This window comes from Genypterus blacodes, unplaced genomic scaffold (assembly GCF_046128005.1).
Source record: "Genypterus blacodes isolate CSIRO-AG114 ecotype Tasmania unplaced genomic scaffold, CSIRO-AGI_Gbla_v1 ptg000168l_1, whole genome shotgun sequence".
Taxonomy (NCBI): Eukaryota; Metazoa; Chordata; class Actinopteri; order Ophidiiformes; family Ophidiidae; genus Genypterus; species Genypterus blacodes.
In genome coordinates this window covers 18,554-35,618 of record NW_027466969.1, presented here as the reverse complement: position 1 = coordinate 35,618, position 17,065 = coordinate 18,554, and the positions used below count along the sequence as shown (strand labels likewise).

The 17,065-nt window shown below is 42.6% G+C and overlaps 2 protein-coding genes across 4 annotated transcripts; both read left to right on the top strand.

Moving 5' to 3' along the window:
* Positions 1-256: 256 nt before the first annotated feature.
* On the top strand, positions 257-11,767 carry txk (TXK tyrosine kinase). Of its 3 annotated transcripts, XM_076167651.1 has the most exons (17): positions 259-602; positions 3,144-3,192; positions 3,310-3,388; positions 3,559-3,690; positions 3,827-3,891; positions 3,985-4,044; positions 4,293-4,347; positions 4,483-4,562; positions 4,714-4,838; positions 4,944-5,018; positions 5,202-5,373; positions 5,571-5,787; positions 6,304-6,368; positions 6,584-6,702; positions 6,846-7,003; positions 11,442-11,551; positions 11,596-11,767. In XM_076167651.1, the coding sequence occupies exons 1-16, from the start codon at positions 590-592 to the stop codon at positions 11,511-11,513; spliced, it is 1,536 nt and encodes a 511-aa protein (XP_076023766.1). In that variant the 5' UTR covers positions 259-589; the 3' UTR covers positions 11,514-11,551; positions 11,596-11,767. The 3 variants fall into 3 exon arrangements, with proteins under 3 accessions (XP_076023764.1, XP_076023766.1, XP_076023765.1); XM_076167649.1 differs by having other exon boundaries at positions 257-602; positions 7,845-11,605; XM_076167650.1 differs by having other exon boundaries at positions 260-602; positions 3,310-3,373; positions 7,845-11,605.
* Positions 11,768-12,198: 431 nt separating this feature from the next.
* LOC143013927 (ladderlectin-like) lies at positions 12,199-17,049 on the top strand. The gene is made up of 5 exons (XM_076167652.1): positions 12,199-15,061; positions 15,146-15,246; positions 15,359-15,493; positions 15,578-15,683; positions 15,947-17,049. The coding sequence occupies exons 1-5, from the start codon at positions 15,007-15,009 to the stop codon at positions 16,030-16,032; spliced, it is 483 nt and encodes a 160-aa protein (XP_076023767.1). The 5' UTR covers positions 12,199-15,006; the 3' UTR covers positions 16,033-17,049.
* Positions 17,050-17,065: the final 16 nt, after the last annotated feature.

The window sequence follows — 17,065 nt, the reverse complement described above, 5'->3', positions numbered from 1 at the left end:
ATTTTCTCTCCAGCTTCATTAGTGAGACGTTACGAATTTCAGTAAATCACAGTATTGCACTTGCACACTTTGAAATCATAACACTGTTTGCATTAACAGTTAAGAGCCACAGCCAGTGTGAATTCCCTGTAGATGTCGCTGTTAAAATATGAGCTCTGATGCATACAAGACGAGAGTTTGTACAGTGTGCAAACTGTGTTATTGAAAGACGGATGTGCTGTGGTTTCTTTTACGTCATTCACTTCCTTTCTTTCTCTCTCTATTTTCCAATGATTTGATTTCACACCATCAGCTTTATCAAGGTGGCCAAAGTTGCATGTAGATCCTCCACCTTTTTTGCTCTCTCTCTCTCTCTCTCTCTCTCTCTCTCTCATTCTTTCTCCTTCTCCTCTGTTACCTTCTGAACTTCCTCCGCCCACCTGCCTCTCTTACTTTCTCTTGTCTCATCTGTCGCTCAACTATTTCTGTATTGGAGCACCGTCGTCTAATTGCAGAAACATCAACGGCCTCGGAAAGGGAAGCTGGAGGAACATATACTGAAGGAGGAAAGAGGACAGCAAAGAAGAGGACAGAAGCGATACAGTCAGCCATGATTCACTTAAGCAAGTACCTGCACACACACTCACACTTTTTCAGTTTACAGTTACAGCTTACTCTCACTGTGTTCTAGAACACGCACAGCCACTGCACACGGGTACAGTGACACAAACCTTTCATTAGTCAGTGGTCGAAGCAGTAAACAATACCAGAAAGCCTATCTCTATTGTTATCTCTATTTATCTATTCATGGTCGTTGGTTCACCTCAAACCACCTGAACTGCTTTAACACGACTTATGGACTTGACTCTGGGCAAAGCATGATGGGGCGTCAACTGAGAAACTGAGAGTGTTCAGATACTAGAGTGAAATACAATAATGGAAAAAACATTCAAGTAAAAGTATGACTTATAGAGGGACAGACAGAAAACTGAACCCTGTGACATCACAGCTAAAGCCGCCGCAAGTATTTTGGAATGAGTGAATATAGCATACTTTAGTTTTTTTGGCCTGCCTAAGTATAATATTTGACTTCCTTTGTGTCGACTGTCCCTGTCCACGTCCTCGCATTATCTGGACTTGGTCTCTGGATGCAATTTTTCTGGACCGTTACGGAGAAGGTTGTGAGAGGGTCGCGAGTATTTGTATGCTGAAATCCTACCTAAAACTAAAACTTCCCTAAAAATGCGTAAAATTTCAGTAGTCGTAGGTATTCTTCACTTTGCAATGGTTCTTCCGGCTTCTGTACTGACCACAGACTAAAAGGATGCCATGAGCCAATGTAAAATGTGAACCCGTAAAGTAAAACAACTGAAGTGAAAAGTACAACATCAAGTGAAAATATCAGTACATTGAAAGTGTACTTGCATTACTACGCACGTCCTTCCCGTGTTCTCATACGGGGACATAGATGTTTTATTTGGAGAGTTACCTGTAAGTCACATGATCAGTTTGGAATAGTGCGTGTGTGTGACTCTGTGTGTTAATTTCACACAGGAAGTCACAGCTTTCAGGTACACGCAAACACATGCAAGTAAGTTCTGAGAAAATGACACCAAATGCATACCGTGGGTGCATTATGCCCACCTAAAGCGACACACACACACACACACACACACACACACACACACGCACACACACAAAGACAGAGAGTGCCATTTGTGTTGAAATGGAAACAATACTTCCTGACAAAGACCTCCTACTCTAAACCACAAGAAGAAGTGATGAAAAAAAGTAAAAAGTATCAAAGTGTTATGTTTGTAGGACAGATAAATACATGGGGAAAAACAACAAAAAAGACTTTTCACAGCTTGTTTCTAACTCCCCTCAGGTTGGACGTTGACCTCTGCGTCAAAATATAGTCAAGAAGAAGTGAAAAATGGGCATCTTGGTTTTACGTAGTTTTGATGAAGAAATTATTCTTAACAGTGGCAGATTAGAATCTCTAGTCTAGGCTTTAGGACAGGGGGCGGCAAACCACGGCCCGAGGGCCAGATGCAGCCCGTTGCGCTTTTTAACGCAGCCTATCAAATATTGGAGCAAAAATATGGACGGATCGCCGAATTTAACAGGAAAAAATGGTTAAACGGATCCAGGATAAGGTGAAAAGAGGGGAACTCTGAGCTGGATGTAATTTTCCTACATTGCATAATACAGTGGTTCCCAACCTTTTTCTGCAGAGAGACTCAGGTATCGTGTCTCGGTGTGTGTGTGTGTGTGTGTGTGTGTGTGTGTGTGTGTGTGTGTGTGTGTGTGTGTGTGTGTAACCTATCCAGAGCCCAACCAGGGCTCTGTGTGTGTGTGTGTGTGTAGACAAGCAAGAGTCCGGTGGTTCATAGATCAATGTTACGGTTATGGGTTACTAATGAAAATATGAATGTACAGTGTGCCAGAGACTCGTGAAAATAAAGCTTCCGCTCGGGAGTTACAAGCATCAACTTAGGCCCCCGAGGAAACATCTCCCCTGTGCTCCGAACAGGAAAATGTGAGTCAAACCTGATAACAGAGGATACAAACACATGGAGCAATAATGTTATCTGGATGCTCATTCTCCTGCTTTGATATGAAGACGTATTGCCTCATTCGTTTGCCTTGACGCCATGACACACATGAATGAGCTGAACGTGAAGCTACGAAAATTTCAATTTGTGCACGAAAAGAATACATAAATAGGGAATAAACTTGCCATTGTGTTGACATTAACAACGTCTCTGTATTCCTCTCTAATAATAACAGCATGTTGAACACGTTTGCATGTTGGCAATACAGAAATTATATACAAATAAAAGGAAGAAAGGGAAAAAAGTGCATTCAATGAGCATTTGGGGAGTGTATGCAATAGCTTTTACAGGTCATTTATGTATGTTCACACTGGCCCGGCCCGTTTTTCAAATTTAAAAATCAATGTGGCCCCTGATCCAAAAAGTTTGCCCCCCCCTGATTTAGGAGCTCCTCTCCATGCTAAAATGATGATGTGGCCTGTTGCTTCTGAGGACAGAGGCCACCACAGTGGCGTCTTCACCTAACCATAAATGTTTGGTGACGTGTGGGCAAGACGCTGAGAGGTTTTGCTGTGGCTTTTATATGTTTTATTTCTTTTGCATCAGATCAGTCCGTCCACGCTGTGTTCTGCTGCTGCTGTTCCTTCCAGTCCAGGTACAGTAAGAGACCTGTTTACACACCTGTGAATGCATGTAAGGAAGGAAGACATTGTCTGAGTGAGTGAGTGAGTGATTGATTGATTGATTGTTTGATTGACTGACCAATTAACAGGGACATCAGTACTCGTATGGACATTGAGGGAAGCACCTCCTGCTTTAAGAGCCGACACAACCCGGTAAATGGCCGTGGGGTATGACTCTGTGTGAACTTGACTTAATTTAACTTATGAGGTGTGTGTTGATAAGATCACTTTTTATAACATTTTGAAGAGGTTGACTGTGGGCAGAGGGATGTGATTTTGAGGCAGAAGAAGATCGTAGTCTTAAAGTTATGAATAGTTATACTCTCTCTCTCTCTCAGGTGGACAGGTCGAGGAAGAGGCTCCCCCCTCCTCCTCCTGAGGGTGAGGATGGGGAAGTTGAGGGGTTACAGACAGTTGTTGCCATGTATGATTTCACCGCCAAAGAGGACACTGATCTCACACTCAAACAGGTATGGAAAAACGCACGCGCGCACACGCACGCACGCACACACGCACGCACGCACACACACACACACACACACACACACACACACACAGTAGACACCTGTATGTGATTTAATAATGCAGTACTTCCTGTGTCTACAGGGAGAGGAGTACATCATCCTACACAAACAGGACCAGCTGTGGTGGAGAGCGCAGGACAGACACGGGCACGAACAAATATTTTTAATATACTTTATAAGCAATATATTCCGTATTCTTAGCTTGTTTCTTAATCATTGCTGTTCTATATTTTCCTCCAGGAATAAAGGCTTCATCCCCAGTAACTATGTGACAGAGAAGAGTACAATAGAGGCGAATCTGTGAGGGATTTTCTTTTATTTCTTTGACACAACGGAAACATTTAGAATTGTGCTTTTACAAAATAAAAATATGTTCAAGGGTAAAATGTAATGGGAAAACATATTCGGTATATATCCGAGTATACGGTGAATTCATTTATTATCTAAGTTAACTTATGTGGAGGGGCTTTCAATGTGTTTGGTTGAAACAGGACACTTTGGTAAGTGTCCTATAAATAAACTGCAAACATTACGTCGTGTGGCTACAGGTGGTACTGCAAGAACATCACCAGGACAGAAGCTGAACAGCTGCTGAGACAGCAGGTACCTGTCTGTCTGTCTGTATGTCTGTCTGTCTGTCTGTCTGTCTGTCTGTCTGTCTGTCTGTCTGTCTGTCTGTCTGTCTGCATGTCTGTATGTACTTGTCTGTCTGTGTGTAATTCTGTCTGTGTGTTTCAGGACAAAGAGGGAGGTTTTGTGGTGCGGGGGTCCAGCCAGCAGGGGGTCTACACCGTCTCTGTTCACACAAAGTCTATTAAGTGAGTCACTGCATAGCAGATAACCTGAAAGTTGTCGGTTCAAATCCCAGATTGAATGAAGAAATTTGTGGATAACACCACACAGGCCAAATGTTTTTTCTTTGTGTGTGATTGTGTGTGTGTGATTGTGTGTGTGTGCGCGCGTGTGCAGTTGTAATGGTGATATTAGGCATTACCAGATCAAAGTCAGTGACACCAGACAGTTCTTCCTGGCTGAAAAACACACCTTCAACACCATACCTGAGGTCATACACTACCATGAACACAACGCAGCAGGTAAACACACACACACGCACGCACGCACGCACGCACGCAAGCACGCACGCACGCACACACAAACGCCATGCACCAAAGTTTCACACATACCAACTGTTTTTGTAGGTTTGGTGACCAGGTTACGATATCCAGTGGGTCCAATGGGAAGGTGTGTTCCTGCCACTTCAGGATTCAGCTCAGGTAAAACTGAAACTATCAAATACCCGATTTAAGCGGCACCTTGTGTCATTTCAACATCAGCCTGAGAAGATTGAGGTTGTGAGGTCCAAACCTCTACAGCTTACTTTTAGAATGTCACCATACTCCCTGGAGATTTGCCAGTTTCATATCATATCTACAGCAAATCCATGTTTCTCCCTACAGAGAAGTGGGAAATCGACCCCACAGAGCTGACCTTCATGAAGGAGGTGGGAAGCGGCCAGTTTGGTCTGGTGAGGCTCGGAAAGTGGAGGGCCCAGCAAAAAGTGGCCATCAAGGCCATCAGAGAGGGAGCCATGTATGAGGAGGACTTCATCGAGGAGGCCAAGGTCATGATGTAAGCAAAGATCACTGTGTGTGTTAAGAAGGAAAGCAGAGCGAAAGTGTAGATGGATGGGATGAGAATGAAAAGAGTGAGGTTGCTAATATGCTAACTCTGTGTGTGTGTGTGTGTGTGTGCGTGTGTGTGTGTGTGTGTGTGTGTGTGTGTGTGTGTGTGTGTGTGTGTGTGTGTGTGTGTGGTGTCTGTTCCAGGAGGCTGTGCCACCCTAAACTGGTTCAGCTGTATGGTGTGTGCCTGCAGCAGCGCCCCCTGCTGATTGTGGCGGAGTTCATGGAGAACGGCTGCCTTCTGAACTTCCTGCGGCAGAGGGGTGGAGCTCTGAAGGAGGCATGGCTTCTGTCTATGTGCCAGGATGTGTGTGAGGGGATGGAGTACCTCGAGGCCCACAGCTTCATCCACAGAGACTTGGTGTGTATGTTTGTGTGTGTGTGTGTGTGTGTTTGTGTAATTTGTTGGTACATTCTTGTAGGTGAAGCCTGTTTGACATAAACTGTGGCACCACAGTTATTTTGTAAAAATGATCGCAAATTCAAAATGTGAATCATTTGAAACTGTTGAAGGACAGGACCCTCTGTGTGTACACATACATATTTTTTTTAGGGTTTCTTGAACTCAAGACTCAAAAATGAAAAAATTGAACTCTTTATAGAATCAATTGTAATTTTTAGGAAGGATTTCTATAAATGTGTCTGGATTTTCATCATTCCCCTCATATTATTGGAAGTAATAACTTTTCTCTCCACTAATTAAGGATTAACCAATCGACAATTTCTCTTTGTTTATTTTTTTCCGCTGCAGCTTTTTGGTGATAAATGACTCGATAAAAAGAAACCAAACAGATGAATAATGTCTGGACTGGGGCTCTTTCTTTTCTCTTTATTACCATTTAACATTCCACATAATCATTACTTTCCCTCCACGCAGGCAGCCAGGAACTGTCTGGTTAATGAGCACAATGTGGTGAAGGTCAGCGACTTTGGAATGACCAGGTACGGCTGCCACCACATTCCAGATCATTTAATTATTACTTCTTATCTCTTACACTCTAAAGGGAAACAGTGTATGTTTTACTCCAATACATTGGATACACTGCTACTCTTATTGTCTGTGCTGTTGGCATGTCATGTTGGTTCACGAGCCACAGGAAGTCAAGAATTTGAGTAAGTTCCATCTCCTGTTCTTCGTTTTGTGTGCATGGTTGCAGATATGTTCTAGATAATCAGTACACCAGTTCGAGTGGTGCAAAGTTCCCAGTGAAGTGGTCTCCACCGGAGGTCCTTCACTACACCAAATACAGCAGCAAATCTGACGTCTGGTCCTTCGGTGAGGAACTCCAGACTCACCACACCATCCTCTCACTGCAGTTAGAGCGTGAAAACAGTAGAGTAAAGTGTGTGTGTGTATGTGTGTGTGTGTGTGTGTGTGTGTGTGTGTGTGTGTGTGTGTGTGTGTGTGCGTATATTTAGGAGTCGTGATGTGGGAGATCTACTCAGAAGGTCGGACTCCATTTGAGAACAGTTCCAACATGGAGGTGGTTAATGACATCACCAGAGGGATACGACTGTACCGACCACACCACGCCACACAACCCCTCTACTGCCTGATGTACCGCTGCTGGCACGAGGTACTCACTCCCTCCCTCCCCCCCCCCCCCTCCCTCCCTCACTCACTCACTCACTCACTCACTGTCATGAGAATTCATTTCTTCAGGCACGGAGACTTCAGAACACTTGGGTTGAGAATTTATTGCTGCAGCAAGAGTCAAGTCAGTTACAATGTGTGGTCATTGCAGTCTGGGTTGACTGATTTTTTAATAGCTCAAATCGTCATCTTATACATGGTTGCCAGAAGACTTTGTCCCTCAAAGTCTTGGGCAGTTTAGCAATATCAACAGGACACACTACCTGAGTAAATCACAAGTTATCAATATCAGCAGGCAACATCTTGGTGCACACTGTCTGAGTCAATCACAAGATGGTCTCTAGTCAGTCTGCTTGTTTCCTCCTATACTGGACTTCAGCATGCTCTTATCCCATAGTATAACTCAATCAACATTTTTCTAACATTTCCCTCCTGTTTATACTAAATGGGATAAGAACATTGTCATAACAATATCATCTTTCTTCCAGAAAGGTAAATCATATCATATTACATTACATTACGGTCATTTAGCAGACGCTTTTATCCAAAGCGACTTACATTACATTACCACCCATTACAGAGGGGGGAGCAGTTGGGCCAGTAGCTCTACCGACTGAGCTACTGCCTCAGTCATATATGTACACAGTTTTGTGAGAACCGTATTTGTACATCATCTCTTTCACCAATCAGGTCATTGTAGTTTAACTCTTCGTTAGATCTTCCTTAAACAAGTCATTGTCAAATTTCACTCAATGGTGTTGTCTCAACATCCTGGAACTGCTGATACATGGTTTTCGTCATGGCAGTGTCTATGCGTTTCGTAGGAGGCCATGTATGCACAGAATGCAGCAACATCCACAGGTTGCCAGAGCAGCGATGCCAATGGCGATAGAGATCAGCATGGTAGTGATGAGTCTGCTCCATTTCCCAAACCACCGCTCTGTCATCTGGCTGAAGGAGTCGCTGATTCCTGAATTCTCCGCGAGCTCCTCCAAGTGTGATGTCAATCCCTGCAGGGCCTTGGGGATACTGCCATCAAGGGAAGTGTTATTAGGGATAAAGGTGCAACAGAAAGATCCAAACATTTTGCACCCGCCTCCTTCTTTGGCTAATAACATATCCAGTCCCCTCCTGTTTTGCCAGGCCATCAGTGATGTCGGGGCTTGCTATTCGGAGATGCCCTTGACGGCATCCTGGGTATAATGGACACACCTCTGTTGGTTATATTAGAGATAGTTTATCTAATCAACATTTTGTTCGTTTCCCACCCGAAGAAGAAGATTCAAATCCTGCGCCCACTTGGCTTTGTGCTCTGAACTCCAATGTTATCTATGTAGGTGTGTGTGTCGATGGACCCACTAGGAATTTAACGGTGCAATCGCTTCATCGTTATGGGCAGACAATTTCTCTCCCAGAGATTTGAAATCACCCTTTGGGAATATGTGGAATGGCATGAGGAACTGTGTCAAAGCGCAGCTGCCCTGCCATTGAGATGGTAATTTGGGCCTGAGCCTCTCCACACAACCACCTGAGGTCTGCTCTCATGTCAGTGTGGTTCAGAAACCAGGAAGCCAAATAGTTCCCCTGTTCGTTGATGTTTAAAGTTGTTACACAATAACAACCTGGGAAATTGTGTAGATTTTGGTCTCTTGCCACGCAGGCGTAATTTCCTTTGTAGGCTGTCACTGACGGTGGGATGTCTCTTCTCTTTACTGAGGGGAACAATAATAAAAGAGATTTACATTGTTCTGTCAATTTCCTGGACTTTGATTAGGAATTGGGTTCCTAGTAAAGTCTCTTTTGGCCCTATGCAGGGTTCCAATCATTGGTGTTATGGTCGTTATATTATTATTGTCCGTCCTGTCTTCTAACAGCTGGGTTTCATACCAGATTATAAGTCAGTAAACACATATTGCCTCTGATCCCGCACAACCCTGGCAGTCTGAAGGGATGCCAAGGTCTGTGGCTTCCCATTTCCTTTCCCTAGGTTGTTTTCACACCCTTATTTCCTGTCCAGCCGTTGGTTTCTTCACTGGGTTTGAGGCGAGTTCCCACTATGAGGGAGAACCCCCTTTGTTGCCAGCCTTCGCCTTCCAGGAAGAGTGGTGTGTCTAATCTTTCCCTAGTTCTAGTACTATTTTACTGTAAGATAGGTGTATCCAGGAAATCCTTTCTGCTATTTTGACTGCTGTCGGTGTGGTGAGCAGTACCTGATACTGGCCTTCCCACCTTGGACTTGACCAATTCTTCTTATTGATTGTTTTGATCAGCATACAGTCCCCAGGTTTCACTGTATCTGCTTGTTCAAGTACTGGTCCCCCTGGAAGAGAATTAGCACAAGACTCCTCTCTGGTTATTAGCATGTTTCTCAGATCTATTCTGGCATTATGTTTGGTAAACATTGTGCAGGCTAAACACCTTTTATTTTTTTTATTTTTTAGAGTAATAATTTAAGCCATATGCTGTAAACACCTTTGATATTATTGATACCATCCCTCCTTAGTTACCTTACTTAGTCCATGGCTCAGTACTGCATCAAATCTGAAAAGGTCGTTAGGCAATATAGGCTTTCCCTCTGGTCACCTGTAGATGTCATCTTTTTGTTGTTGTGTCCCTTTATTCATCCATTTTTGTTTCTCTAAGGCAGGTGACACCTTTTGCATGTCCCTAAGGATATCCTGATCTATATGAGTTGAGGCCTTCTCTAGTGCCATCACCTCATGTTTGGTAGCCGCCTCCTTAGCCGCTACGTCTGCTCTCGCATTTCCCTATGAGACATAGAATAGGATTTGACTCTCAGTCGGCGGTATAAATTTAGCCAAATTAGCAGACATTGCTTGTGAGAAAATGGTAGGTGATTCACAATAACCTTGTGGTATCCTAGTGTTGGTGAACCTCTTCTGCCTATGTGTGAATGCAAACCAAAATTGACTGTCTTGATGTACTGGGACTGAGAAGAATGCATTGCTGATATCTACCACAGAAAATAATTTATTGTGCGGGTCATTCAAAAGTGTGTGTGGGTGAGGTACCATTCACGCGACACTACAGCTTGATTTAGAGCTTGCAAATCCTGAACCATTCTCCATCCCTATTAGGGTGGAGCCTTTTTACTGGAAAAAGTTGAGTCTTCACAGTGAATCCAGACAATCAATTATCACTCCAGCTTTTACAAGATCCTGTACCATTGGGGCAATGCCTTGCTCTGCCTCTGGTTTCATTAGTTGTGCCTCAGGTGGCACCTTTTGTTTGACTTTTTCCATTAGGTCAGAGGTTATAGACCTTGGTCCAGTGGTGGATAGGTCAAGACTGTACCAATAATCTACCGGTCCTATGCCTTGGACCACACAAATTTGTGTCATTCAGTGCGCCCGCATACCCCTGTCAGACAGGACCGTTCCAATGTTCAACAATTGCATCATATCTCTACCCAATAAGTTGCAGGGACACACTTTTGATAATGCAAGTTGGCATTTGTCTGAGACATCCGTCTCTTGATCTTTTATTTCTATGCGTTCTGATAAGTTTTCTTTGTGTATCCGCCCATTTGCTGCTTTTACATAGATATGTTCCGTGGATGCCCTGACATTGGGTACTTCATCGGGGTGCACTACAGTTCTGGAAGCTCCAGAGTCACACAGAAATGTTATAGACCTTCCTCAAATCAACAATGTTACTTCAGGTTTCTCATCATTCTGTAACATCATTATTGCATCACTTAATTCCAACACTTCCTCATCCTCTCTTACACCCCTTTGTCATTCTTTTCAGTTTGACACATTCTATTCTTTAAAGCAGGGGTGAGGAACCGCCGGCCCGCTCACGGGCCGGCGGTTCCAGCAAGAGTCAAGTCAGTTACAATGTGTGATCATTGCAGTCTGGGTTGACGGATTTTTCAATAGCTCAAATCGTCATCTTATACATGGTTGCAAGAGGACTTTGTCCATGTCACTCACAGTCTTGGTCAGTTAACACTCATTCACACACTCACTCACTCACTCACTCACTAACTCACTCACTCACTCATTCATCCAAACTACCCCAGCAGTTTATAAAGATGAATTTGTAGGACAATCAAATTTTAATGCGATCAAGTTCAAGACAATGAGCGGAAAGCTCAGAGCTATCAAACTATGGCCTTTAAATCATTAATGATGCTCAAAGAAAATGTTATTTCATTATTAAATGAATCAATTAAACTAAATAAAGTGCAAACTTTCACAAGACCTCAACCTTTCTAGAAATAGATCACAATTACGGCTTTAGCCCATGACAGTTTAAATGCAACACAAAAATAGAATATTTAGGAGAATGGAGATTTGAAAAGGTTTCACATTGTGAATCACATCGCTTGTTAACACAGCATTGCCTCTCCTTCTTCTTCTTCCTCTTCTTCTTCTTCTTCGTTGGTGTCGCTGCAGAAGCCTCAGGGTCGTCCGGCTTTTTCCGAGCTGTTGGAGGAAATCCGAAAGCTGGCTGAAAATCCTGAATGATACACACACACACACACATACACACACACACACACACACACACACACACACACACACACACACACACACACACACACACACATCACATCACATCACATCACATAACATAATGATGCTGTATTTCAAACCCATGAATAGATTCAAACATTATTTTGTCAATGTAAATAACAAACCATTAATGTGTTGTCTTTTCACTACTATTATGTTTAACCATAACACAAAAAACAACCAATAAAAAATATGAATTTACATCATCTTTTTCTATCTCTCTCCCTCTCTCTCTGTGTGTGTGTGTGTGTGTGTGTGTGTGTGTGTGTGTGAGTGGTGTGTGTGTGTGTATTTTTTGATTGTGTCAACTTGATTTTTATTGAAGACAGCATTAGGCAGCAATGACATTTGTGAAAGAACTTATCAGTATGTGCTCTCATTGTATATTTCATACACAGAGTTTAGGAGGTTAGGAGATTTCCACTGTAGGGAAAGCCGGACAGAAATGACACACACACACACACACACACACACACACACACACACACACACACACACACACACACACACACATAGAGAGAGGGAGAGAGACATATAATGTTTTTCAAACCCATGAACGGACACAAACATTATTTTCCCAATGTAAATATCAAACCAGTAAATCAGGTAGAGGACATCAATGTGGTGCCATTTGACCAGGTACTATGTTTAACCTGTGTGTGTGTGTATAGATATATATAATAAGCAATTAATAATTATTCCTTTAGTGCTGGCCAGAAATGTGTGGCCTATTATAACAAAACAATGTGTTTGTCCTTGTGTTGCTCAAATGAATGTTGTTAAGTAATCAGCAACACTGATCTGAAATGACAAGTGACGGTTTGACATCGTAGATGATAGAATTGTAGAAGTAGTAGTGTAAGTACAGGATTTCATCAGAGTTATCTTCTGTATCTCTGCTGCAACAGTACAACTGAAATGCAGTGTAGGGGCATACACAGTTTAAGGTTCTGAAATATGTGAGGCCTATAACACATTTTTGAAGCCTGTCCCCACATAGCTGACTCTGATAAAGCATGGAATCCTTTGTTCACAAAACAAGAAGACTACAACCTAGAGTGGTAGTGGACCAACCCCCTCTTCCTGCCTTGGTGTGAAGATGTCACAATCTCAGCTGCCCCGACATTGGTCAAAAGGTTAACCCATGCTTGTGAGGTCATTTGCAGTATAAAAAGCGCAGCAGGTCCACCCAGAAGTTCGCTTCAGCACAATCCAAGCAGTAAGGAAGAGGAGGAAACCCAAGAATTTGCCCTGAATTTTCCAATTCAGTGAACCCACAAGCTAACTCTCCAGCCCAACCAAGCAGTAAGGAACAGGAAGAAACCCAACCCTGGATTTTTTCAGTGAACACCAAACCTCCAAGGCTTGCACCTCCGTTTGCTTTCAAAGATTGTCTGACCGTGACTCAACTTGTGGACCAAGCAGCGATTCACTTCGCCCCTTTTTCTCCTACACCACAAAGGCAACTTTCCAACTTCTTCAAGCCCATAACTGAAGACTTGGAGCAAAGCTTACCACAACGGACAAACCATCGACTGAGTGAACCCTCAGCGCAGCTGTCCAATCAATGCCACAGAGAATCACAAAACGGACGTGATTCTACTACGTAAGGCTTTGATGTTTGGGCAGATTAAGATTTAAAGTCAGATTAAGATCTAAGTAGATAAATACACTGTATGGAATACTTTATTTTCTATGTTGAATATTTCTGTTATTGTGTTTATTAAGTTTTCTAACCGTGCTTTTCAGCACAGAACCTGCATGCTGCATGCTTCCTCTCTCTTTCTCCTCTCTCTCTCTCTCTCTGCACCACTTGGGTGATAAACCCCCTGTGGGCTTAAGAAACACACATGTCTCTCACAGGCTAAGTAAGGAGTGAAGCCGCCATCTTAGTAGTGAACCTTGACCCTGGAAACATGTGTTTATAACTTCGCCACTTCCTGTACATCATCTCTGTCTCTCACACACACACACCCACACACACACACACACACACACACACACAAACACACACACACACTCACGCTTTACTTTCCTTGTGTTTGAACCCGTTATTACCTGAACTTCTTGCTATTGTTTATGTTTTCCAGTTTGTTATATTGATAGTAATGAGTCTTAGTTATTATTGTGAGTTAATAAATCCTCGCATATTATAACAAGAAGTGTCTGAAGTTGTTTGCTCTGACTGTCTGTATGATCTTAGCCTCTATGCATTTTTTTTTTTTATAGCAATATTTGACAAAGTAATTACACCAGCAGCAGTTGCAGCTCACATTGCCTTTGTTATGCTGAATCCCTCTATCGCCTCTCTGAGTAATTTTTGCCTTGTTTTATTTGCATTGTAAATGACAAATATATAATAATGAAGACAGTTTGAAGGAGTCCACAAAGGTCGTGGCATCCTGTTTGATAATGATTGTCGTGTTGTCAAGTCGAGCCAGAGCCTGGGAGTGAAAACAATTCAGATTGTCAAAAAAGTGAAGAAATAAACATTTCTGTTCAAATAAGTAAAGATTCCATTTCCTTCCACTTGCTTAAAACCTTATGATGTTACTTTTTCACAATGAAATACCTTCATATGAAAATACAGTGTGTGTGTGTTACACTAACGGGTACATCAGATTGGTCAGGTATCGGTTCACTCTGTGTCTTGGTTTCACGATATCATTGTCTAATTTGCAGATAGATTTGCTTTACAACAAACAAACTGCACAATGACCTGTTTGGTGACATATCATGTGATGTATGACATTACTATAGGGCAAAGTGATGAAAGAAGGTTAGTCTCGAGGTGTTACCACATTTCATCCAAACTTAGTGCTGCGTTTGGGTGTGTGTGTAATTGTTGGAGTGTGTGTGTGTTATCAGCTAAAGGCCAACAATCTCTTTGCCTCTTCAACAGATATTATATTTAACCTTAACCCACAAATATTGAGCTGTTTTCCAGCTCCATGGCTCCTGAGGTGTCTCAATGGTAGACGGCTTCTTGCCCAAAGGGACGCCGGGTGTGCAGGGCTCTGTGGATCGCTCTGCCATCTATTTACCGTGTACCATCCTTGCGTTGCTCAATTGATCACTACTGTTAATTAATCAGCAACACTGATCTGGCAGTTTGGCATAGCAGATAATATAACTAGAGAGGATTTAATCAGTCACCATCTGTATCTCTCTTGCATCATTGCCACTGCAATGCAGTTGCAGCAATGGTAATGACTCAGTGGTGAGGAACTATTTCATTGCCTTTCAGTTTATACTGAATCACTCTATCGCCTCTCCAAGTAATGTTGTTTGTCTGAGGATTGTTGGGCTGTGTGTGTGTTGCTTCATGACTGGTGGAAGATGGAAAGATAATGTTCTGTATATATGAGCCCCAGAGCATCTAGGCTCCGTCAGGTCTTAGGCTGACGGCGAGAAGGAGGAAGAGAAGATCAGCTCCACCTTCAAGATGCTGACTGCGGTCCTGCTTGTTTCTGCTGCAATGGCTCTGACCACAACCAATGGTGAGTTTGTATGTGTTTAAGCCCCTCGTGTAAATGTGTTTTTAAACTCATTCTCATCATCACCGTGCTTCTGTTTGCCTCCAGGATTCATATTTCAGAGAAAGAATTGTCCTCCAGGTTGGCTCTGGTCCAACAAGAGCTGTTACTTCTACTATTCAGGACCCAGGACTTGGGCTCGTGCTGAGGTACTCAGGATGGTTTGGGCCCAGTTTACACAGGTCAACACACAGGTTAAACTGGAAATCTCCCATGTCCCAGTTTCATATTTCAGTAAATCTGTCTCTGTGCCCTCTGTAGGAAGCCTGCATGCACCTGGGTGGACACCTTGCATCAGTGCACAGTGTAACAGAGTACCTAAGGGTTCAGGGCCTGGTGGCGCAGTTCAGTCATGGGTTTATGCCTTTATGGCTTGGAGCCAATGATGCTGCACAGGTATATATCTGATGGAAAATCTGATGAGTTTTAATCCCGCTCAAGTTTGAGTTTTTAATTCAAACTTTGTTTTGTGTCTTGTAGGAGGGTCAGTGGTTCTGGAGTGATGGCACTCAATTCCATTATTCCAATTGGTGTCCAGGACAGCATAACAACCACTTCGAGGACTGCCTCCAGATTAATTTTGGAGGTAAAATATATGTCAAAACCATAGAGTTTATATATTTGATTGATTTTTCAATATGCCCTGACCCAAAAAAGTTTCTACTAACATTGTGAGTTAAATTAAAAAAAAGGAATATACAGATAGAACTGCAAATGATATGACGTTTCTGCATTCAACTCAAACAGTATATTTTATATAATATGTAAGTATTTACAATGCTGTCTGTCAGGTTTCACTTGTTGGGATGACACTCGCCGATAAATCGTCTGTTCACTATTGATTTACAGAGCGTAAGTGCTGGGATGATGTGAGTTGTCAGCACAGCCTCCCTTTCCTGTGCCAAAAGCCAAGCCGAGCCAGCTTATGCCCCTAACTTCCATTCTACTGCTGGAACGCCAGAGGAGACAGAGTGGAAATGATGGGAATGCTTTTAACTCTCTTCAGAATAAAAGCCTTGATATTCAACCACGCTTGTCTGGGAAACATTTTTACGGCTGTAATAACTTCATGTGTTTACGTTTGTGGTGTATCTTAGTTACATTTGTGCATCAGTCACTGGTCCACCATCCAGATTTCACATTGCAAACAGGGTCCTGAATCTGTCTGACATCCTTCAATATAGCTTGATAGCACCACCATCTGGGCAGTCAGGAAATTATTTCTGTAGAAATCACCTGCAGCAACAATAATGTCTTGGGTCAAATAAATAAACCCTTCGTCATTAATGAACACATCCATCTTCATCGTCTCATCACCACCACAGCCCTTTTTTTTCTTCTTTGTCCTCCTTCTCTGTGGTGATGGAAGTCCTGGAAGAGTCATGCATTTTAAAAAAGTGTCTTCCCAGGCCTAAATGTTTTGGAAATTTCATGGAAATGTATGATCGAGATCTTTGTGATCTTCTTGTAAGAAAGAAATTATTTATATTTTTAATCATTAAAAATATTAGAAAGTTGTTTCATAGGTTTGCGTCACCTACTTTTATTGTTTCATATCACATGATTGATTAATTTGGTTTGGTATGCGGGATCTGCATAACCATAAAAAGTCGCTGTACCTGCAAAATGTAAAATGTAAAAAAGCATGGAAATCCTGTCTTCCTCTTGACTTTCATCCTTCCACTTTCTCTTTGTTCACATTTTTCTGGTGTCCTCTGCACGGGGCCTCGTGCTGATTTTATTTACAAATGCAATTGTAATTTATGACAAGGAGGCTGATGAGGAGAGGGAGTCTGCCTTTGAATCATCTCTACCAAGGTTTCTTCCTTTCTCACGCCTGTAAAGCCTTTGGTGACATTTTCGGTGATGCTGTGCTATACAAATGAACTTGACCTTCCCCCCTTCTTCTACAGCAAAAGGAGAGAGACAAAGAGAGATAGAAATCCATCCAGTCTGCAGATGCAAAGG